Raw genomic sequence first — 25,313 nt, forward strand, 5'->3', positions numbered from 1 at the left:
ATTGTGTGGAGACTCCTCTTAAAGAATACATCCTAGGCTAAGCATGGTGGTCTACTCTTTTAAAAATTATCTTTTTATTTATTCTTTGTGTCTTTCACATCATGCATCTCGATCCCATTCATTTCTCGCCCCTTCGTATCCAGTCTCTGCCCTTACACGTCCCCCAAGTAAAATAAAATATAATTTAAGAGGAAAGAAGAAGAAGAAAAAGAAGAAGGAGAAGAAAAGGAATAATTAATCTTGACATGGGAGCTATAATATGACACAGAGGGTCACGCAGTAAACACTTTCATCCAAATATCTTTACTTGCATTGAGAAAGAGTCATTGGTCTGGTCCAAGGCGTCTGGCTTCTGCTACACTATCAATACTGGGGCTCCTCTCAGATATCCTGGTTTTGCCCGGTGTCATGGAGATACTGAGCTTCGGGTCTGGAGGACCAGCCACTTCGCATGCCCCCTGAAGATCATAGACGGGGTGGATGGATGTTGGGGTGGGCCAATTCATAACCCTAGATCTGGGCCTGGGTGGCTGCAGGGTTGTCAGCCCACCAGCTCTGCCCTGTCCTCACCACCGGAGTGAACAGCTTTCCAGCATTGCCCTTGCTAGCCCACCCTGTTTCAGCAATGAGCAAGGGGTGGGGCCAAGAGGTGCTTTCACGCCATCTGTGTCAGCTCCCCGACACCTACACCACCAGGGCCAGCTCTACTGTGTTGCCCAGGCAAGGTACAGGGGCCACTCTCCCAAATGCTGCAACCGGTGAAGGGCAGGGACAGCAGGGACAGCTCTTCTACTGTTAGGACCTCAGAACCCACCTACCACAGGCATTCGGGGGCATCTGTCCCCCCCCCACTCACACCACCCTATGGCAGATGAGGTACAGGGCCAGGCCTCCCAAACTCACGCTGGTCCATCCATACCCAGTCAGCAGGGGCAGCTCTACTGTGCTGCCTAGGCAGGGTGTAGCTGGTAAGGGGGAGGTCAGCATCCTCACCCACCACAGGTGATAGGGGAAAGGAGGCAAGGTAGCTTTCCCTTGACCTCACAGGGTAGACAAGGGGAGGGGCGTGGCCAACTCTCCCACTCCCCCTCCTGCAGGCCCAGCTCACCTGTGCCTCTGGCAACAGTGTCAGCTCTACTATGCTGTCCAGGAGTAGAGCCATCTGTCTTTCATGCCGCAGCTGGTAAGGGGGTGGGGGTAGGAGTGGGGGGGGAAGTCAGCTACCTCCTCTGAGTAGTGGGGACTCCTCTCTCACGCTTACAACTTCAGGGCTAGCCCGCCCACATCTCTGCCAACAGGGTAGGCTCTAATTTGCTGCCCCGGGCAAGGTGCAGGGCCTGTTCTCCAAAGTGATACAGTTGGTGAGGGGTAGGGGCAGGTGGTCCGCTCTTACAAGCTCAGGACCAGCTCTCCCACTAGCCTCAGGCACAGAGGAGTGAGGGGGGGGCATCTGTCCCCTGTAGATGCCACTATAAGGCAGATGAGGGATGGGATCAGCTCTCCCATATTCGAGTTCTCAGGCAGGCTCATCCCAGTCCCCATCAATGGGGTCAGCTCTGCTGTGCAGTCCAGACCAGGTGCAGGGCCTGCTACCCTGAGCATTGCAGCTGGTAAAGTGAAGGTCAGCTGCTTTACCAACTGGAAGTGGAACTATGAACAAAAGCTTATACATCGCTGAGTGGGCTCCATCCTCCGAGACCCTGGGGAACGGACACACTGCTGGGTCAGCGTAAGTTTCTATCTAGGTGGAAAGCCTGAGCCTAGGCACATCTGCATCCAAAGTTCCCAGGTAAGACTCTGCCACAACTAAATGCCGCTGTCCCAAATTACATCTTCTCTGCCACTTTGCCTTAGGCGCATGAATTCTGTGGAATGTGTCATTGCGTCCTTTTACCTCCATGTTGTGGAAGTCTCGCCTTAGAGTTCATGGACCTTCCAAGCTTTCCTTTCCCCAACCCATCCAGGTCTGGAATCAATCCCTTGGTGATTCCTACCACTTACTCTCCCTTCGTGGCATCTTCCCTCTTCACCCGAGTGAAGTCATGTGGTGTTAACTGCAAACTGGCTATGCCAGACTCCATTTGCTTCTCCTGCATCTCCACAAGTCACATAGAAGGACATGAGTGACATTGGTTGAGTGTATCTAATGCCACCGCGGTATGATCTTCTATCACTTTTCAGAATTAAAACCTCTGGCATCCATTCCAAAGCTTTCTCTCCTTACATCTCTCTAGCTGCAATGCCCACATTCCTTTAAAGTGCTTGGTAGAAAATCAATCCTAGAATCATGTTGTAGGGCAGAAGTATTCTGTTTGGCTGTTACATCTGAGCATTCATTAATTGTTACAAATCACAATCGATAGGTATAAATGTTGTGTCCAAAACAATCCAATATTTCCCATCAAAGCCCCAATTTCTGGCTGTAAGGCAAATGCTCAGGAATATCCATGTTAATAAATAAATAAATAAACAAACAAACAAACAAACTGCCTCATTGATTTTGAGGAAGGAAGTTATCATGACAATATCCTTCGACAGTCTACAGCTGTCACTATCTTATGTTCAACCATGAATCAAGCAGCTCTGCTTTCCTTCTCTTCCCTAACATTTAGCATCTGGGTAGGCTTGCATCACAGCTGGTGTGGGGGGCCCTCATCCTTTATCCAAAAAGAACTGATAGCTGCAGGAATGCACCATGTTGCCTCCTCTCCCACGATCGATCATCTGTGTGCTTTGCTCATACGTAGCTCCTATTCACCCTCCATTGCATTGGGCTCCAGCATTTGAAAGGCATGCTATTTATTATTTTCTGCATCATTATGACAGAGAGGAACAAAGGAAAAACCCCATGATAAACTGTGGCCACCTGCCCTGTGGAAGGTGGCATTGGTTGTAATATGTGTCATTACACCAGCATTGTCAGTATATAAAACCCTGTGTCCTTTGGTTCTGTGAAATGGTATTTCTGGCAGGAGGAAAGCCATCATTTGTTAATTCTATATTTTTAAAAATGGAGTTTAAAACTCTCTCAGTGTGGCATGGCCCTCCCTACCTGCCTGTGTGCGGTCTGAACCTCCCCCATCTTCTTCCCCTCCTGAATCCTAACCCTGGCACTTATGAAGCTGAGTTTGCTCCCCAGAGTCCAAGTGTGAAATCCCTTCCTCCATCCACCCCCTGTGAGCAGAACACCTTCTGGGAGGCATGCTTAGTAAAAGTCATTTGATAGTAGTTTCACTTTCTGGTTTCTGCCCTGCATCTCCCTCCAGACATGAGGGTCCACAGCATTGCAGGTCTACCGAGGGAACTATGGTTACTATAAAATCTTTTGGAAAAAATCTTCTACTTTCCTTTAATGTTCTTACCTTTTTTTTTTTTTCTTTTTATTCCTTTCAAGCTTGTTAAACACTATTTTCTGCTTTGCTGATGTTACGTAGCAATGAAATATTTTGTAACATATCTATCTTTTATTTGACAACTTCAATGTATTGCTTTTCCTGTGTGGGCTTCCATACAACAGGTAAGCGATTACATGCTTTTCTTTCTCACATGGACATTTCTTATTCTTCCCGCTGCATTTGGCTAAAGTTTCCAGTATGGTGACATTAGGAAAAGTGATCATGACCATCTTTCTTCATGTCTTTAACATGGCATGTATGTCATTCCATCCATAAGTGCAATGCTTCTTCTAAAGTTTTAAATTTTAAAATTGCATTTGTTATTACTTTGTGCATGTGTATATGGTATGTGTGAGTGTGTGTGTGTGTGTGTGTGTGTGTGTGAGTGTGGGTGGCCATGAATGACCATGTTCATGTAAAAGTCAGAGGACAATATATGGGAATTGGTTCTCTCCTTCCACTATGAGTTCTGAACCTCAAAGTTGGGTCATTGGGCATGTGCAGCAAGCACTTCAAATTGCTGAGCCACCCTGTCAGCTCTAAAACATTTTTCTTTATCTTGAAACAATTCTCTTTTTATTTAATGCGTATGTGTGTATACCTATGTGACTGTATATGCACCACATGTGTGCAGAAGGACTTAGAGACAAGGAAAAAAGCAACAGACTCTGGGGCTATAGTTACAGATAGCTGTGAACTACCTTGTAGGTGCTAGGAACAGAACCAGGTTTCTGGAAGAGCAGTAAGTGCTCTCAACTGCTGAGCTATCCTTTTGGCCCCCTTTATGCTTTTTGAAACAGTCTTGGTGTGTAGTTTTAGCTCACTTTTTAGACAAGGGTGGTCTTAACTTTGTGCCCATCTCATGCCTCTACCTCTCAAGTACTACACTCATAGGCTTGTGCCATCATATCCAGATTTGTATAGATTTTTTATAATTATGCTCTATCACTCTTGCTAAGAGTGTATATATATATATACACACACACACACACACATACATACATATATGGATGTCAGGAGTAATATATAAGTATTGAATTATAATTTATGCTTTTGTATTTACATATTAAAACAAGTACTTTTTCTTAATCTATAAATATAATAAAATAAAACCTATGTTAATGAACACATTTTATCTACTAGAACTCATTTCTTGCACTGTCCCTATTCGTTTTTAGCATGTTATATGTACTTTCAAGATGATTAGAGGATACCATTTTTGGGTTTCAGGGGGATAAAAAGCTTGCATAAGAGTATCTTGACTCTATGGTTAGAACTAATTTATGGAACCATAAAAAGTGAATATCTGCTTTGTAGGGAGACTTTTAATACTGACTCAGCTTCTGTCTTAGGGCATCCCAGGTCTCTTTCTTCTATTATTATTACATTTTATATAATAACTGTAGGCGAGTCTTGAGAAACAGAGAACACAAGGATCTGGATTAGTGAAGAGGTATATAATCTGGGTGGTGGTGGCACACGGCTTTAATCCCAGTACTCAGGAAGCAGAGGCAGTCAGATCTCTATGGGTTCCAGACCAGCCTGATCTACAGATCAAGTTCCAGGACAGCCTTCAAAGCCACAAGTCTTGGGGGGGGGGGGAACTAACCAAAACAAAATTTAAAAAAAGTATATAATCAAAATGAATGTCTGTTACATACATGTATGCATATGAGAGACAGAGAGACCTAAGATAAAGACTCAGTTGGCTACCCAAACCAACAGCTCTGAAGTTGGAAACTGAGTTAGCTACTGCCTATACTCTGGGTTCTTTATCCAGCTTTCCAGACTATGCCCCACAGAGATGCCAGCCTTGCATGTTCTCTCTGCTCCTCCTTCCACTGGAGGAAAACAACACATGTGAGAAGCATTAACTCTCTCTTTTCTTCATAGGATTTTTTTGTGGACTCCCCTGAAGACAGAACACTGACTGAGTCTCATGCTTGTGTGTCTTAACCTGCTTTGATTTATCTGTAGCACTGTCCTTTGTAGCACTGAATCACACATTTTAAATGAGGTTCACAGATTTTCCTACTTTTCTTTCAAAAACACATGCCTAGAATCCCAGCACCAGGGAGACGTAGGCAAAAGGGTTGCCACAAATTGGAGAGTAGCATGGACCACACAGAGAATCCTCACCTCAAATAAGAGTCTTTTCCTACCTGCTCATTGTTCTTTCCTTGTTCTGAGACTAAATATCAATCAGAAACAACCTTTTTTCTTTTTTAAGTAGCCTGACTTGGGTGTTTCCTTATTGCAACACAAAGCTGATAAGCACAAAGTCTCTGTGTTCTTCAAAGACAAATACAGTTTAAAGAGCAAGTTAGTAAAGACAAATACAGTGTATCTAAAGGGCAAGTTGGTAAAAATACAATGTATCTAAAGGGCAAGTTGGTAACCACAAATACAATGTATCTAAAGGGCAAGTTAGTAAAGACAAATACAATGTATCTAAAGGACAAGTTGGTAAAAATACAATGTATTTAAAGGGCAAGTTGTTAAAGACAAATACAATGTAGCTAAAGGGCAAGTTGTTAAGGACAAATACAATGTATCTAAAGAGCAAGTTGGTAAAGGCAAATACAGTGTATCTAAAGGGCAAGTTGGTAAAAATACAATGTAGCTAAAGGGCAAGTTGTTAAAGACAAATACAATGTATCCAAAGAGCAAGTTGTTAACAACAAATACAATGTATCTAAAGGAGAAGTTGGTAAAAATACAATGTATCTAAAGGGCAAGTTGTTAAAGACAAATACAATGTATCTAAAGAGCAAGTTGGTAAAGGCAAATACAGTGTATTTAAAGGGCTAGTAGGACAAATACAGTGCATCTAAAGGGCAAGTTGATTAGTACTCCTACTTTTGCTCCACACTCATCTTGGTATCCATTTGCTCTTTCATGCTTGTGTATTTATTTATCTGGGATGCACCATATCATACAATAAATTCACTTTCCCCAGCCACCTTATTACTAAACCATGGAGCACCTGCTGCCGTGGTAAAACCATCCTTGTCAATCGTTCAGATACTCACAGATGCTCGACGTAAACAAGAGAAGCAAACAAACCAGAGTTTTCCCTACTAGTAGCAAAAAAGAAAAAGAAAAAAAAAAGCAAAGATTTGATCCTCCTCCTCTTCCTCCTCTCCTACCAGGCTGAGGAATTCTCCTTAAAGTTAAAGAATAATTCCCTGAACTTTATTTAATTTGCCCACTGTCAAATAAAGGAAGCAACACTTTTTGTGAAGATGGCGCCGAAAGCAAAGGAGGAAGCTCCGGCCCCTCCCAAAGCCGAAGCCAAAGCAAAGGCCTTGAAAGCCATGAAGGCAGTTCTGAAAGGCATCCACAGCCACAAAAAGAAGAAGATCTGCACATCACCCACCTTCCGGCGGCCCAAGACCCTGTGGCTCCAGAGGCAGTCCAAATACTCTCGAAAGAATGTGCCTGGGAGAAACAAACTTGACCACTATGCCATCATCAAACTCCCCTGACTGCTGAGTCAGCCATGAAGAAGATAGAAGACGACAACACACGTGTGTTCATTGTGGACATCAAGGCCAACAAGCACCAGATCAAACAGGCTGTGAAGAAACTATGACATTGATGTGGCCAAAGTCAACACCCTCATAAGGCCTGATAGAGAGAAGAAGAAGGTGTATGTTCGGTTGGCTCCCGATTATGATGCTCTGGATGTTGCCAACAACAAAATTGGGATCATCTGAGCTGAGTCCAGCTGCCTAATTCCAAATATACACTTTTTCATAATAAAATCAAATAAATAAAGGAAGGAAGGAAGCAACAAGATAGTAAGGACTGAGTGATAAAAATCTGCATTCAGCATCCAGAGCACAGGTGCCTGTCAGTGTTCATACATGTGCTCTTGTTCTACACCCTCACATCCCTGCCACCCTTGAAGAGCAAGGTCTCTTCCCAGCTGAGGAGTTCAGCATCTCCCTGGACCCTCAAGTACACACGGCTTTGTGTCAGTCCAAAGAAGCCGACAAGGGAAGGGAAATATGTCCCATCGGCCATGTGCCAGTCAGAAAACAAGCCTGGAACCCTAGGAAGATTCTGGAGATCTCACTGCCTTTGCCAAAGAGCTCTCTCAGCCTGAATGGGAAAGCTGGGAGGAGACCCTTCTGGCACAGCTTTTACAAGCAGAGCTTGTCGTAAAAGTCATTTTATAGACCAGCCAGATCACCGTAGATTCCACAGTATGCAATAGAATCTGCTGCTGAATGCATGAAAATCGGTGGCTAAGCAGCATGGGGGGGAAATTATTAAATTCATACCAGCTTCCTACAGTTTTCTTAGGTCTCAAACACTGCAAAGACTTCTGGGGCTCTTAGTCGACGTGCCCACATAGTGCTGCGTGCCTATTGCTTTCCCTTCAGCAGTATTCTTCCTTCCTCTGAGCTATTTCCTTCTGTTATCTGCTTTCAGTGTGCATTTTAAGGGTAGTTGGACAGACGCCAGACACAGGGATGGGCTAATTCTCGTGTCACTCAGTAACTCGGAAGCAGGTGAAATGTAGCCTCTTCAGTCTGCACTTAGTTAGCAACACCCCCCCACCCCTCACCGCGCTGAGTTGAATTCATTTGATTTTTGCCTTCCCTCTCAGTAAAATACATTAAAAAATTTCCCATCTTAGTCATCTCAAGCATGTGGTTCAGTGACATTAAGAACAGCTAGTACTGTGCAGTCTCCACCACTGTCCACATCCAGAAGCTCTAGGTCCATTAAACACCAACAAAACCTGCCTCTAACTACTATCCCTCTACATACTAACCGCCCTCTCTCCCAGCTCCAGCCACCATGTCACGTCCTCTCCCTGTGGCTTTAACTTTTCCAGGTGCTGCATGCATGTGAAATCACACAGTATTTGTTACTGGGTTATTTCACTTAAGTAATAATGAAGTCATTTATAAGGGAAAACACCTTCCTTCTTCCTTTTCAGGCTTCATCCTTCATTGAATGGATGTACCACGTTTTCTTATCTGTGTATCCATCACTGGACAGTCGGTGTTTTAGTCAGGGTTGCTACTGCTGTGATGAAACACCATGACCAAAAGCCACTTGGGGAGGGAAGGGTTTATTTAGCATATGCTTCCACACCACTGTTCATCACTGAAGGAAGTCAGGACAGGAACTCAAACAGGGCAAGAACCTGGAGGCAGGAGCTGATGCAGAGGCCATGGAAGAGTGCTGTTTACTGGCTTGCTCCCCGTGGCTTGCTTAGCCTGCTTTCTTACAGAAGCTGGGACCAACTTCCCAGGGATGGCACCACCCAAAGTGGGTGCTGCCCTCCCACATCAATCACTAATTAAGAAAGTGGCCTGCAGCCTTGACTACAGATCAGTTTTATGAAAGCATTTTTTTTTTTTTAATTGAGGTTACCTCCTCTCAGATGGCTTTAGCTTGTATCAATTTGACATAAAACTAGCAAGCCAGGCAGTGGTGGTGCATGCCTTTAGTCCCAGCACTTGGGAAGCAGAGGCAGGAGTTTCTCTGTGAATTCAACACCAGCCTGGTCTACAGAGTGAGTTCCAGGATAGGCAGGACTGTTACACAGAGAAACCCTGCCCCCCCCCAAAAAAAACCAAAACAACCAAAACAACAACAACAAAACCAAAAACCAAAAATAAAAATCAAGCCAAACAAACAAAGTAGCCAGCACGCTTAGGCTGCTTTCGTTCTGTGGCTCCTGAGAGGATAGCTTGCTATAGAGCGATGGAAAGGCTTGAGAGGGGACAGCTAGGAATTTTAAGGGCATCTGCAAAGCTCCTTGGGGTAATGGGTGTTTAGCCAGTTGAACATGAAAATTACATTCCTCCCAGGCCTGCAGAGAAGGGACGAAGGCACAGTCCCCAGCATCTGTTCTCAGTCACTGTTTGAGTCATCCTTGGCCTGATTCCCAACTTCATTAGAAGTTATCACAGGAAGGGATTATCTGGAGCAGGATTCAAGGCACTTTTGCCCCCGGGTCTCCCGCGTGGCTTTGTGCAACTCCAACAAAGGCCAGATTCTGTTGGAAACAAATTGCAACAGGATCAATGTCTGCTAGCCCAAGACAGAACTCCCAGACACTGTTTCACTGGTGATATATTTCACTCCATGTCCATTGTATGCTTAATGCCCTGATTCCAGGCCAAATGCCATTGTGCTTTGGATGGACATTCAATTTTACAAGGCACTGTCAATATAGAATTACGGACTCTCATACCATGGTCTTATCAAACAACAAGCCATGTCAAAACTCAGAATCTGAATCTTCCTAAAACAGATTCTTATTTGTTGGGGCAAGGGTTATTCTCAGAATGTCTGCTCTTCAGAAGAGCTCAATATTATCATATATGTGGGAGAAACTGCAGTCAGCCTGCCCAAGCCACAGTCACCCTATCCCCGGTACCCAGGTCAGCCGGCATGCCCATGCGCATGCTCGGTAGGCACTTCATCCTTGAACCAAGCTGCCAAGCCTGCCTCAATGCCCAGAGATGCTGACGATGAAGGAGAGAAACCTGATCCAGAGGCACCAATGAGGGAAGGACTTACAGCCCGAGTAGCGCCTAAGCCAATACCTTGGGAATGGGTATAAAGGCGGACCTAACTTCCTTAATAAACAAGTCTGGAGCATGCTTGCTGCTACTCACTGACTCCAGGTGCCTGACTCATTGGTACTGCGTCTTCTCACCCCCTCCCCCAAGAGGTGTTCCAGCAGGGTAACCTGCAATACATGTAAGCCAGGCTCATGCTGATACCAAGGTCTTGGGCAGCAGAGATACCACCAACTCAACCGTGGACAATCTACACTGTTTCTTCAGTCACTCAAAAAAGGTTGCCTGCGAGTTTTCATTATCCTACAGGTATGGGAACTGAAGGTTCTAGAGGATGCAAAATTCCTTCCAGTCCACACAGTTGCTGATTGGCAGAGTTGGAATCTGGCCCAGGTGTATCTTCTGGAGTCTATCTCCTTTCTTCAGTAAGCCATTACTGGACTTATACAAAAGAAAGAGGAATTTGATCTTGTATTTATTTATTTATTTATTTTTAAGTAGTTTTTCAAGATAGGGTTTCTGTATGTTACCCTAGGTTTCTGTGTGTAGCTCTGGAATTTGCTCTATAAACCAGGCTGGTGTCAAACTCAGAGATATGCCAGCCTCTGCCTCTCAGTGCTAAGACTAAAGGCTCGCACCACCACTCCCCAGGAGAGAATTCATTCTTACTGGTATGGCCCAGCAGTCTTCTGCTTGTGGCTGTGGACCCAGCAGCTCCCACGTTGCTCAGAATAGAAAGAAATGCAGATTCTTGGGAAGCACACCAGGGTTTGAACCCATGAGCTCTGAGGTGTGGAGCTGTCTCTAGTAAGTTTCCCTAGGAAGTACAATGTCCTCTTAAAGTGAGAGACCCTGGGTGAGTGAGTCCCAATTGCTGTGAGCAGGAGAACATCTATTGTGACTTTGTTTCCAGGTTATAGAATGGGGATGGGGTGGGGATGGGGGGGGGGAACCTCAGTGCCTGAGCCCTCACACTATAAGGCGAACCCCTCAAGGACTGAGCATGTCTGCTGTAGCACTACCATTCCATAGACACTAGCTCTACAAGCGATTATGAGCCAGGCCACATCATTTCCAAGAATTTCGGCTGCTCCGAAACTGGGCTGTGAGTTTCACAAAGGCAAAGTTGTTAACTCTGATCTCAATTTAAATTTAGGCAGTTACCTCCCCCTCCTTCCCAGTGAGCTGTCACTTCCTGCAAGCGGATGACCTCTGGCATTTGTTGAATGGGGGCTCCTTTCCGCCTCTAAGGAAGCCCACAGTCTTCCTGTTCTGAGGCAGGCTGCAGTTCTCTGGACAAAGATGTCCAGTTCTGTCCATGCATGAATCGTCAGGCAAATAGATCCACGGGCAAAGGAAACAATGGTCAGCTACTCCTGACGTAGACATCAGATCCGTGTTGTCTGTGGACGGTCTCTCGGGTGTGAGAAATAATACCATAGAGGATTTCAAATATTTGAACACAATTCGGTGACAATTTTCCAAGGGTCAGATATCAGGAGCAGGAAAAGAAATGAGTTTGGGACCTTGACATTTTACAGTCTTACAGGTCTGACTGAAGTTCTTAAGGAAATACACTGAAATGTAACACCTTCCAAAAGAAAGTGCTGGCTATGACATACCCACTCTTCTACAGAATGACTAAGGTGTTGGCTTGCACAGGCTGCTGGTGCCACCAGGGCATGACATGATGTAGCAAGGTGGTTGGCAGATAGCGTAGCAATGGAGTTAAGGCTCGTACCCCCCCCTCCAGGGTCACTCTAGGGGCAAAGGGGTATTGCAGAGCAGAGAAGAACTCTTCTGGATATAATGTCTTATACCAATGTCATGTGAGTGTGGTCATCACACTGGAGGGTGATAATAGATGTGCTTATGTCACAGTGAGTTGAGACTTTTGCCAGGGTTTTCTCCATGAGGGTGAGTCAGCTGTAACTACTGTGCAGTTATACTGGGGTGCCTGTTATTAGGAGTACTCTGAGTCCCAAAGACACAGTGCTCAGTTATACTGGGGTGCCTGTTATTAGGAGTATTCTGAGTCCCAAAGACACAGTGCTCTGAGCAGGTTGAACACTCTGGAAAGGCAGGCCCAGGCAGCTGAGACTCTGAACTCGCCTAGTTCCTTACTCATCTGTCTCCAGTGTGATAACTTTCGCTCTGTGTCTTTTGCTTCTGGCAGTGGAAGAGTAGTGGCTCTCGCTGTCCTCACCTTCAAAGACTGTTGTGTCAATACGCATCGTGTGCGGAATAATCCTCTGTAACTTTTAAACGTTGTCGCATAAACATTGGGAGAATCATATCAAACATGCCGAAGCATATTTGATACACAGTGTTTTACAATCCACTTCCATGCAGGCACTTGCATCAGTAACTCTTTACTGCTATCAGTAACAATTTACTGAGAATGTAGTCTGCTCTCTCTCTCTCTCTCTCTCTCTCTCTCACACACACACACACACACACACACACACACACACACCAAATGTCAAAATGAAAAGGGAGAGACAGAGAAGGAAAGCAAAATATCTAGTTTTTCATTATCACTGGTTTTATAAATACAGAGATGTGAACGTTTAAATAGGCACTGCCTTCCTTTGCGGGAAGATGTGTGCCTCGTTGGGTCATCAGAACTTCCATTGGCAATTATGTAATAAGGAAAGGGGACACAGCATTGGAAGGGTCCTGAGCAATCATAGCACAGGTTATCCAAGTGTCAGACACTGTGTATTCACAGGAGATGGGGCTGATCTGTAGTCTCACTGTATGCTCCAAATCCGATGAGCTGGAACTTTAACTCCACATGAATCAGTGTTAAAAGGTGGAAACTGGTAGGAGGTGTTTGGGTCATGGAGACAAGTCCTCTTAAATGGATGCCAATGCTTGTTTTTTATGCATGGATTTTCAAAGGTTGGGTTATTAAAAAGCAAGGCTCTCTCTCTTGAATGCATGCCCCCCCCACACACACATCTTTCAGGACTCCTCAAAGCATGAGGTCTTTACCAGAAAACCGGTACAGGCTAGTGCCATGTTCCTAGACATCCCAGCTATCTAGATAAAACATACACTACATACTGTGTTTTAACCTTGAGGGAACAATAATGGGCTCAAACTCTGACCTTAAGTCAAAATGGAATAGAGCCACTTTTATAGGCCTCTACAGAAATGCAGTGTCAGTAAAGGATATGGCACAGTGCCAACTAGTAAACCTCAAAACAGCCCTTCAAGAGTACTACCATGGGTGGGACATGATGGTACATGACTATAATCCCTACACGCAGGAGGCTGAGGCAGAAGGATGACTAATCAGAGATCAGCTTGTGATATATAGGACCTTATATGAAGCTTAAACCCAAACAAAACAGACCAGACATACTTTCTGGCTGAAGTCTTTGTGCTTCTGGGTTTAGCTTGGACACCGAGAGTTCAAGCACTTATATCAAGCGTCTCATGTCCCCACAGCTGGTGACAATTACACCCTTCCAGTGGCTTAAGCTACACAGCTTGTGGTCACTCTGGATTCCTCCTATTTCCTCACATACCTCGTTAGGAAAATCCGTAGCTCTGTGCCAAAGGAGACTCAGAATCCACTCACTTCTTCCTACCCCGATGCCTGGAAGTGGCCCATGCCCTTCCTCTCTTTGTTCTCCTCACCCCAGGACAGGAACTCTTTCGAATGCCATGTCAGAACCACTGTCCTGCTCAGACCCACATGACAGCCCCATTCCCACACATTAGAGCCATGCTCTCGCTGCATGATCTGGTTCACCCCTGTACCCCTCTTCAGCCACAAAAGTTTCCTTAGCGCTTCAACAAAGCAGGGCAATCCCACTTGGAGCTGCTTCTATGGCTGAGGCTGCATGCTTTTCCCTCAAATAGGCACTTAGCCAGCTCCATGCTCTTGTCAAGGGTTTGTGCCTGCCAGTCTATCCTATTTGGCTCCCTATCCACCACCCAATGCCATTACAGTACTTCTACATAGCGGAAGTTCGAAGTTCGAAGTCTCACCTGTGGATGGTCATTCCCAAGAAGCTCAAGCTCCTTGAAAATTTAGAGGACTCCCTTTGACCAGTGAAGCAGCCCGGGCTGCTTTGGGAACTATTCTGAATAATGATTACCACTCAATAAATATTTGTTCAATAAACAGGGAAGGAATTAATTTTGCAATGTAGGGAAGATTTATTGGAAAGCACAAGGTCAATAAGGGTAGCGATAGCTATCTGAGATCTGGCATTAGATTGAACAAAAAGAATGAGGCTGAAGCCTCAGTGTGGGTGATGTAGAGAAGGCTTGGTGTGAAAACAAAACTAATTGAATGCACAGGCTCAAAGATTGCTGCTTCCAACAAAATAGCATCAATCTTCCCGATGCTGACTGCAGTTTTAGAAGCATCATTTGAAATGAAGGTTGTATGTTCTGCTGAGTGGTTATAGAACCCATTTATTTTTGTTGGTCATCTTGATTCTGACTCTTGCTAAGAAAACAGTGATGCTGTGAACATCTCCATGAGTTGTAAAGTGGATAAGAGAAACCCAGAGACAGATATTGGGGGTCAAGGTGAAGATCAGAAAAGCAAAGCAGCCAAGTCACCAGAGAGTTCTCACCTCTACCAAGGCTGGGCCGATCCTGTCCTCTTTGAGACCCACCCTGCTCCTGTCTTATTTTCCTCTCTAGTGCTGGGATTAAAGGACTGCACCACCACCGCCCAGCTTCTGTGGATAACTAGTGTGGTTGCTGGGATTAAAGGTGTGTACAGACATTGCCTGACCTCTACAGCTGTGGCTGGTTTTGCATTCTGATCTTCAGGCAAGCTTTATTTACTACAATGCAAATAAGATATCACCACAATGAATACAACTTTGCTGTATTCAGCATGACTGCATCATAACAGATTGACAAATGCTACAAGAGACACGTCTTAAGTCCCTAAAGGATTGTAACTAATTTCATGATATCAATATGTACACAATATTGGCAGCATCGATGGCTAGTTCAAGGAAATATCAGCACACCTTTCCTTTTCTTTATGCTTGTTTTGGGGTCCTTCTCATCAACTCCCTTGATACTCACTGTCATTTTTATCAAGCTCTATTTCTACTTACCAATCCAAGAGATTACAAACCCTACTTTAAATTGCTTTCTCCCAGTAAGAGTGAATTAAGACTGGATAGAAGGATGGTTCAGTGAGTGAGAAAACTTGCTGTGTACACATGAAGACCTGAGTTTGGATCCTAGCACCCATGTAGAAAGCCAAGTGAATGAGAGGGTTTTTCTGGAGGGAACCACCAGCCATTGCTACATGGTTTAAGTGGGCATTGCTCCAAACTGTTAGATACTCGGGCATACTGTTCATTAAGTAAGACACACATGTTTTCTTTCTCTGGTCATCATGTCAGTTCCCACAAAAAGTCTTGTCTTCTTGGACAACATCCTCATTGCACTACTGGATGGATTTATAGTTTCAGTTTTCCAGTTTGTTAAAGTTTGTATTAGCAAATACCACTAAATCACCCAAATTAAATCACTGGGGTTTCAAAGAGAGAATATTTACTTTCCACAGATATATGAGTGAAAGTAAAATGACTCCACTGCCCAGTCAGGAAAGGAACCCTATTAATAAAATAAATGTAGGGCCATGTTTAGCATAGGCATTAATTTCTCTCAGAAGGTGTTGGTGAAAAATTCAACGTGTTAGTTAAATCAGTGTGAGGAAAAATAGAGATGTTATTTCCCTCTGTGCTGAGGATGGTATCAAGTAAAGGATAAGGACAGATAAAATTTGGAATTCCCATAGCAAAGGTGGTAAGTAATAATTTTTTTAAAAAAATGGAAGGTGAAGCTGTTGTGGGAGATAAAGGTGCCTCTGCACATAGCTGGAGTGAAGGAATAACTTCTATTGCTCTGCAGCACAGCCGGGGGATGATGGTTGATAACAATTCATTTTGGCTTTCAAAACACAAGATAGGGTTTGAGTACTCCCAACAGCGAGAAATGGTCATCTCTGCAGTGACGGAGAACCTGGAGACCCTTGCCTGGCATCACTTATCATACACATTGATTGACATATTCACTAAGCCTCACAAACATTCGAGATGGCTGTGTTGAGCTAAAACAAGAATAATGGTGCTGTCTTCCTTCTAAGGTCTGTGTCATAGAGTCTCAGGTCTGTCCCTAAAGGGAATTCCTTCTGTGGCTCACCGAGGACTGCGGCCTAGTTGGTTCTTGCCTTCCTGGTCCTGGGAGCAAGGGAGGAGACAGGGCATCTCGGAGCTCATTAAATACATGGATAGATGGCTGCTGGACTTGGAGCTGTGGAAGGGAAGAGAAACAATTCCTGAACTTAGGTTTTTGTTTTGTTTTGTTTTTTTGTTTTTGAATTGAATATAACTTTGTGACCTTCTCTTCACATTTAGCCCATCATTATCATCTTCCCTGTCTCCAGTGTGTATGGGGGTGGCTTTAGATGGCTCCTTTAGAAAGTCCTGGGTTATCATCTAATTCACTCTGCTGTCCTAGGGCAGGGTAGTAATTAAACACCCAGAGAAATGAAAATCTGTGCTTTTTAAAAAGTTCCTCAGAAAAGAACCATTTGTGAAGCTCTTAAGAGTGCCGGTGGGCTCACTTAGAGACCTGTGGAGTTCCAGGCGGAATGAGAGGTGTGGGAAACAGGGCTCAAGGGCAAGTTCTCCCCCACCTAGAGGGGAGGGGGCAGATTCCCCAGCCACATTTACCCCTTCTTCAGCATATGAAATGACCTTCTCAACTGTGGAATCGGAAGGCAAGCTCTGGACTTGACAGCTGCCGCAGACCCAACACCCATCCCTTCCTAAGTTACAAAGGTTGTCCCATGACCTATGGGTGTCTATTTGCTGGCACAACTAAACAATATAAGTAACTCTTAAAGAAAGCCGAAAAATCCAGGGGTGCCCATGAGATAGTTCTTCTACAGTCTTTCTCTTCCTTTACTGGTCCAAAAAAAAAAAAAAAAAAAAAAAAAAAAAGGTTTAGCCTCTGCTCAAAGCAGCCTTCAAATGAAATGTTCAGAGAGACACACAGTAAGGGATGCTTAGCAGATGGGGGTGAGGGGTATCCAAATAGGTAAGAGTCTGAGAAAGAAGAATAAGCTTTCATTCACTTCAGATCTTACTTGGAATTCTAGATAATGGAAACATCTGCACACAGGAGAACTTTAAATAATAAACAGAATACCCAAATTTGCAGGGAAGAATAGTTTCCTCAGCAAAGGAAATTATGAAAAAGAAAAAAAAAAAGGAATTTCAATATGAAAAAGACAGGAACAGACCCAGGTGAATTTGATAGACAAATGCTCGATGCGTTTGTTAGATCAAGTGGTCATATAAGCAATAATATTGCAACCTGCAGGGATTATATGTAAAGAACGGCAAATAGAGTCATCTATGGATATGTATAGGTCTGCTTTTTGTCACTGTGAAGAACGGCTTGCTTTGACTGATGGCTTCAGAGGTTTCAGTCCATGGACCGGAAGAGAAATCATGGCAAGGAAAGAACACAGGGCTAAGGAAATTCCTTTCCTCATGCCAGCTGGGAAGTGGGAGGGGGTATTTCGATCCAAACTAGAACAGAAATCGAATTCATAACAAGATGTGAGAAAAGGCAGTCATCTGACTCATCATCAAAGTCAGATGAAGAAAGATAAGGAAGCGACAGTTTTCTATTTGCATATTTAACTAAGGCATTTATCCATTACACAGTCGTACTCAAATCTCAAAGGTCCAGTGAAATTAGTACATCCATATTATTTTAAACGTCAAAGATACTTTTATTGGGATTTAAGAAGAAAATCCCGAGAGTCACTAATTGTGAACCTGCACAGCTGCCCTGAGTAGGAGAAGGAAGGAAAAGGCAGGGTGTTCTGTTCGATGTTTCAGTTAAGCCAGTATGGAAATCGGCCACATCCACAATAGCAAACAAGCAGCCACATGGCAGGAAAAGGAACTTCAGAGAGGGGGGAAATGAAACCCAGAGAAGCAGAAAAGGCATACCTGGGCTCTGGCAGCAACCCAAGAGAAAAAGACAAATGAAAGATGAAGAAAAGTACAAGTTAGGCCTTTTGAGTCAGGACAAGAAGCTGTATAGCAGGGCTCTAGGGTGGGAATTCTGGGAACAAAAAAGTACATTGTTTCACTCAAGGGATAATTATTCTTCCTATCTCTTTAGCATGGCCTAGGGTGATCATGTCTTCCTTAGGGATGGTCCCTCAGCCAGGTGATTGACTTGCCCAACTGGAATGTTTGGTCTACAGCCAGAGCCAGTGCTTTACTGATGACTTTGTGAGCCTGTGGTGTTTTGATAATAGCAGCACAAAATGAACTGAGACATGTACTAATCTGATGGAGGCAATTCCCCAGTTAAGGTTCCCTCTGCCCAGATGTATCAAGTTGATAACTGAAGTTAACTATGACAGTAGCATCATGAAGATTAGTTTTCAGCATGTGACTCTGGGAGGTCACACATTCAGACTGACCACAGTGTGTCATCAAACACAAAAGTAATCATTTGAAGGAAAACATAGCAGAAGGGGGAAAAAAATCCAGGATGGTAGTGATAGTTGGGCCAAACTGGGATCATTTCTTTTTTTTTTTTTTTTTTTTTAAAAAAAAAAAAAAACATTTTAGTATAAGGCTTATAAAAACATATAATTTTAAAATGAAATCCATGTAGTCAATTCCTCAAAAGATGGGCATTGGGAAATGGATTTCCAACTATGGCAGCACATTGGGCTGAAATGGATCATCCAGGTTTGGCTGAATGTCTCAAAGGACCGTAATCCATGTCTTTAATCCATTCTGTTTTTGGATCCTGTCTAATGTCTATTAACTATTGTTTCATTTGAGTAAAAGATATCTTTGTTGACTTCCCCTGGATGCTGCAACAAAACGCTGTGAATGTGGTGCTATAAAACAGGGCTGTCATTGAGAGGGAGGGACATGGAAGACTTCTGTGACAATCCCTCCCCAAAACTAATGGCTAAGACAGGAAGCCATCTAAGAAAACTTTTTTTTTTTTAATTTAAATTTGAAACAAGGTTGTTTTACATGCCAATTCCAGTTCCCTCACCCCCCCCATCCTCTCCCATCACCCCCACCAAACCCCAGCCCATCCCCTTTCTGCTACCCAGGGAGGGTGAGTCCTTCCATGGGGGAATCTTCAAAGTCTATCATAGCATTTGGGGCAGGACCTAGGCCCTCCCCCGTGTGTCTAGGGGGAGAGAGTATCCTTCTATGTGGAATGGGCTCCCAAAGTCCATTCTTATACTAGGGATAAATACTGATCCATTACTAGAGGCCCCATAGACTGTCCAGTCCTCCTAACTAACACCCACAATCAGGGGGGGTCTGGGTCAGTTCTATGCTGGATCCCCAGCTATCAGACTTTGAAAGCAGTGCTAAGAGGAAAGTTCATAAGAAAACTTTTTAAAAGTGCGATGGGGATGCTGAAGTGTAACTCTTCACAACTGACGGCTTCTGGTGGGAACTGGGAGTGGGAAGGACTCAGTTCTATTTAAGGGGCAGGGCTCTGAGAGTTTGACCATGCTCTAGTGATTATATAGATAGCACAAACTGGACTCTTTTTTGGGGGGAGGGCAGGACAAGGTCACAAGGGTGGAGGGGCAGACATGGAGGGACTGGGAAGTGAGTGCGTTTGGGGTGCACCATGTGAAATCCCCAGAGAATCAATAAATATGTTATGTTGAAAACAAAAGCAAACAAACAAAAAGAGTGTTGTATGTAGCCTAGCAGTTCTAGGAAAGGCCAAAAGTGGAAGAGACTCTTAGAGGATCTAAAAGCACGCTGTGTGGCTAGCTGTGGTGGGAAACACACTTAATCTTGGCACTCAAGAGGCAGAGGAAGGAGGAACTCTTGTGCATCTGAGGCCAACCTAGTCTGCCACAGAATGTCCTGCCTCCACCACCAGGGTTCTGTCCTTCACATTTCTCCTTCCTTTTTGCCTCTGAGCTCATTCGTTCCTTGAGATTGGACCTTCCAGACTACATTCAAAGTGGACTGACACATCCCTGGAGTTGGACATCATCAACATGCCAGGAGTCCTGGTGATGCCTGTGTCCTGCAACTGCTGAGAAGTCAGAGGAAGAACACGTGTCCGGAGAAGGGTTCTCATATCTCTCTGGCTTAATATCGAGGCTGTGAATTGCTGATTCGCTGTTAACTCTTTGCACGATGAACAGCTACTTAATGTATTTCAGAACTCATCTCATGCTGGGTCAAGGGTGATTTCTAAAGCCCTGGAGGGACACTCAGATGGAAGGGAAAGACCTCGTGTCTTACTCTGATCTTCAGTCTTTGGTTTAGGATAATAGAAGCTGTACACTTGAGCTAAGAATAGCCCTACTTCTTTACTTAATGTGCATAGCCTGAAAATAGCTTGGCCTCCATGTGAGGAGAGACAGAAGCTCAAATCTCACTGAGAACCAATCGTTCTTGCCACTGCAGTCACCAAATTCTACTTAGGCCTTGGGAGGGCTGGCTGAAATCCCAATTTCACTTCTACAGAAGAGAAAGTCTTTCATTTGTAATGGGTCTGGAAGCACATACATGTTTCCAGTGATAATGTTCAACATCCCTGTGTGGGTAGTTCTTAGAAGCAGGGAGGTCCATCATGTCCCTAAATTGTGACAGTTATTGCCTGCGGTTAACTCTGCACACCAGGACACGTTCCCACAAACCACTCACTTTTTCATGGATGATGGGAGATGTCGCTCTGTAAATATGTTTCTCATACTGGTTAATGACTAAAGCACTGTTGGCCAATAGGAAAGCAAGATAGGCGGGACTAGGAGACAAGGAGGAAAGAGGAAGTAGTAAGGAGGAGTCAAGATGGAGAGAAGGGAGAGAACAGAACCACCAGCTGCCTCTCCCCAGGGGGAAAAGACCACGTGGAAATACATAGAAGTGGGTTAAAGTAACTGGCCAACTGCATTATATCTAGCACAGAGTTTCTCTGTGTTAATTGGGGCTGGTGCAATGGCAGGGCAAGACCAGCGGCGGGCAGAAAAACCTTACTCCTTACATATGTCAATGAACATCTTGACACATGTATATCCAGTGCTTTGTTTCACACACACACACACACCAACATGCAGTGGCTGCTTTTATCAGCAGTGACGGCTGACAAGTGGTCAAGCTTCACCAAGTGGCTTTTCATGAAGCTACTGCTTACAGGCAAAGTACTGACTCGGGACTTCCAGAGATCTTGTGGGTACTTCCCAGGAGGAGCTGAGGCCAAGGCATAGCAGTTAGTCATCTCAGGGAACAACTTGGGCAGTGAGGGAAGTAGGAAAAGACACAGCTGCAGCTGACCTGCCATAGCTAACTTCACTGTGGTAGAGCCAGTCTCTTGTCCTTACAAGGTCATTTTGTATGCAGTGTGCCCTGGAAAGGGACTCCTCTGAGTTCAATACCTCTTGTGCTGAGTATTTTTACTGAGTATAGTAGAGCTTATTGTTTCCACGTGTGGTGAGGCTCTGGAGCTTCCTTTACTGCCATTGCTACCCATTCTTGCCTTGGATGGCTACGAAATGCCAGCAAGACAGGTTTCCCCCTTCTATTTTGGTCAATAGGTGAGATCCACCATCCACTCCCGTGTTTTAGTCTGTTTTCTTTCGTAACCAAAAGCCACAGCTTGGATAATTTATAGAGAATACACGTTTGTTGGTCTCGTGATCTGGAGACTGAGAGATGCGGAGTCTGGATCTCTAGCTCAGCTTCAGGTGAGGGAACTCTGCTGGGTCATGGTAAAGCAGAGAAGATGGCAACAGATGGTGAGACAGAGATCCCAGGAAGAGCTACTGAAATTATCCTCATAATCCTCCCATCCATCCATCCATCCATCCATTCATCCAGGCTGAATCCGTGCACTAGTACAGAGCCCTCCTGTCTTGCTACTTTTGGATTACAGAAGCATGAATGTTCATCATAATACTCTCTGGTTAAATGGTTTCCCAGATGACATCAGCGACACACAGCTCCCTAGGTCAAGGCCTCATATGCGATATCCTTCCCCTCCTCAGAAGTTAGCCATTGTAACTTGTATCTCACAAACAGAACATGGAAAAGGTAAATTACAGAAAGTTTGTGGTTTCAGTCTGGAAACTCTAACTTAGACTTGCTTTTCTTGAAGGAACTCGGCTGTCATCTTAAAGATCACAAACAGGAACACTTAAAGAAGAACATTTGAGGGTAACGGTTGGGTGATAAACTTTTCCTGGGGAGATACAATGTAACTGTCTACTCATAGATGATAGGCAGCCTATGTCAGACTTTGGATACCAACAAAGTCCAAAACAGTGCACCAATGAGTTTTATTGGGGCTACTTACATAAGCAAAAAAAAAAAAAAAAAAAAAAAAAATGACGTAAAGACAGCTTCCTCACCAAAGCCCACCCCAACATGGGAGACAAAACATAAAAGCTGGAAACCTGGAGCACACTGCACAGCCTGTAGGCAGCTCAGCAGGCTGGAGAATGTTCTTTCCTGGTGGCCCAGATGGTCTTTGCCTCTTCCAGGCATCTGGGCACATCTGAGAGTCTTTGGAGCTTGACTTGTCTGAGAGAGAGAGACCTCAGACTGTGTTTGGTATTATGATCCATAGAGACTGGGAAGTAATGCATGTGCCTTGCTTTCGGAACTAAATTCTGGGGTCATTTATTACATAGTAATTTATACACATGGGGGAGTACAATACACTGAGTGACTAGGAATATAGAACATTTTAGTTGCATAAAATAAGGATTTTTAAGACTCTTTTTATCTTGCAAATACTTTCACACAGCATCAGAAAAGACTAAAATATTCTTTTAGTCAGTAATTCTAAATGTTTATGTCACTAAAAACATATTGGTAGATGTCCTAATTAGCTCTAACTTTCAACTGGACACAGATTAGAGATGTCAGAGAAGAGATTTTTTTTCAATTGAGGGATTGCCAGATCAGATTACCCTGTTGTCAGACATGTGAGGGGGGAGAGGGGGGATTGTCTTGACTGTAAATTGAGGTAGGAAAGGCTAGTGTACTATGGATCATGCCATTTCCTGGACAGGTAGCCTCGGGCTGTGTAAGCATGAGTTTGAGAGGGAGCCACAAGCAGACCTCTTCCATGGCTTCAGCTTCAGGTTCCCAATTGAGTTTCTGCCATCACTTCCTTCAACAATGAAAAACTACTCATATATTGAAATAAGTCCTTTCTCCCCTCGGTGGCTTTTGGTTAGAACTAAATGAGTAGCATTCACAAAATGCCACAATTTCTAGGACTCTAGTAATCTTTTGGCTTCCATACTCTTCTGTTATGTGACAGGTAGTCTGTTCATTTAACAAAAGCAGAACTGAGCAGTTTGTATGACATTACCTAACACTTAAAAAAAAAAAAAAGCAAACATTTGTGTGTGGGGGGGGGAGGAGGGAGGGGAGTTGGCACACACCTTTAATCCCAGCATTCTGGTGGCAGAGGCAGGCAGATCTCTGTGAGTTTGAAGCCAGCCTGGTCTACAAGGGCTAGTTCCAGGACAGCCTCCAAAGCAATAGAGAAATCCTGTCTCCAAAAAACAAAAACAATCAAGAAACAAACAAACAAACCCTACCTTTCTACTTTGGCCGGAGAAACCCACAGAAACAGCTGACCTGAACAAGGGGGGAGCTTGTGAACCCCAGACTGATAGCTGGGAGACCAGCATAGGACCAACCCAGACCCCCTAAACATGGGTATCAGTTAGGAGGCCTGGGCAGTCTATGGGGCCTCTAGTAATGGATCAGTATTTATCCCTAGTATACAAATGGACTTTGGGAGCCCATTCCACATAGAGGGATACTCCCTCAGCCTAGTAGACACATGGGAGAGGGCCTAGGCACTTCCCCAAATGGTATTATAGACTTTGAAGATTTCCCCATGGAAGGAGAGAGAGAGAGAGAGAGAGATCACTGCTGTCATTCACTGTATAGACATGGCTACATTTCAGTACAATTGTTAGTCATGGGTTGTGTCCTGAACACTGAAATTTTCCTGCTTCTAATAGGTTTATGGTGAGTGCTTCATACAGTGATAAATTTCTTTTTTTTTTCCCCTAGGATATATGTAAAAGCAGAGCTGGGTGTGGTGGGGGAAGCCTATAATGCCAGCAGTGGGGAGACTAAGGCAAGATTGTGCAGTTAAACGTTAACCTAGTTCCATAATGAACTCTGTCAAAAAATAAATAAATAAAAGAAAGGGAAGGGAAGAAAAAAATAACAAACAACAGCAAAAAGGAGCATTTGACTAACCTCAAGGCTTGCACCAATGGCTTGGATCCCCGCCATTAGATTCTCCTGTAGCTCATGTTCCTGACCAGTCGTAAGCAATTTCTTATCCATTCTCCTGTCACACTGCACGTGACATTGACATTGCCATGCCACAGGATTAAGTAGCATTTTCTCAACATTAAATACTAAGGCTTCACCTGGCTGGTTAGCTACAAAGGGAACTTCCCACCATCTCGTGCACGTTCCTTTGGGGGAAGACAGCAGACTTCCTTTAGGGCTCATAGTGAGAGTCTTGATGTTTGCCTTCAGCTGTCTGGCCTTCTGAGTTCCACAGGTGAATGCAGAATAGCCCAGGTAGGTACTCGGCACTGAGAGATTCTCCTCTGCCGAGGAACCAAGAGCTTGGGAACTTGACTATTACAGTGGGCTGAAGCTAATACGCTTGTGCAACCATTGCATGGAAAAGAAACCTCATCGTTATTACTTTAGACAGTAAATAAAGCCACCACTGGTCCTCTGGGAGACACCGTCTCCATTTTCCAAGACTGAACTGCAGTTTTAGAAGACAGCCAAGGAGGGAAGGCTGCCAGAGCCTCTGCCTGAGAGATGTGCGAGATCTGAGCGCTCTGTAGAGGAAGGACCATCTCTCTCTGGGATGATGCCTTCTCTGCCTGCAGCCGCTTCACAATGTGAATGAGTTTTTCAACGTCTTCTTTTCACAGCACACCTTTGTCTGGAGAACTCTTCCAGGAATCCTGTATCACGAAATTCTGCTCTAACTCAAACCCTTCTGTTACATAAAGGAAGAGAGGAGTGGTTTTCGACCTTCCCAACACTGCCATCCTTTGATACAGTTCCTCATGTTGTGGGGACATTCCCCCCCTCCCACCATAAAATTATTTTCATTGCTACTTCATAACTGTAAGTTTGCTACCGTTATGAATGGTAATGTAAGTGTTTGTGTACCCAGCAGCCTTAGGTGACCCACAGTTTGAGAACCACAGAAACAAAGGCACAAAGAAGTGGCCTCCTAGATCTACGCTATTTCAGTATCAAATCAAGGAATTACAAATTCAAGGGGT

At 44.3% G+C, this 25,313-nt stretch overlaps 1 protein-coding gene across 1 annotated transcript in view; it reads left to right on the forward strand.

The window, feature by feature from the left end:
* The first annotated feature begins 9,815 nt into the window (after positions 1-9,815).
* LOC127236706 (myosin IC heavy chain-like) overlaps positions 9,816-25,313 on the forward strand; it is an 84,602-nt gene continuing 69,104 nt past the window's right edge. Inside the window, exon 1 of the mRNA XM_051204463.1 lies at positions 9,816-9,834. Within this exon, the coding sequence (XP_051060420.1) occupies positions 9,816-9,834 (19 nt within the window). The remainder of the gene's footprint in view (positions 9,835-25,313) is intronic.

This window comes from Phodopus roborovskii, unplaced genomic scaffold (assembly GCF_943737965.1).
Source record: "Phodopus roborovskii unplaced genomic scaffold, PHOROB, whole genome shotgun sequence".
Taxonomy (NCBI): domain Eukaryota; kingdom Metazoa; phylum Chordata; class Mammalia; order Rodentia; family Cricetidae; genus Phodopus; species Phodopus roborovskii.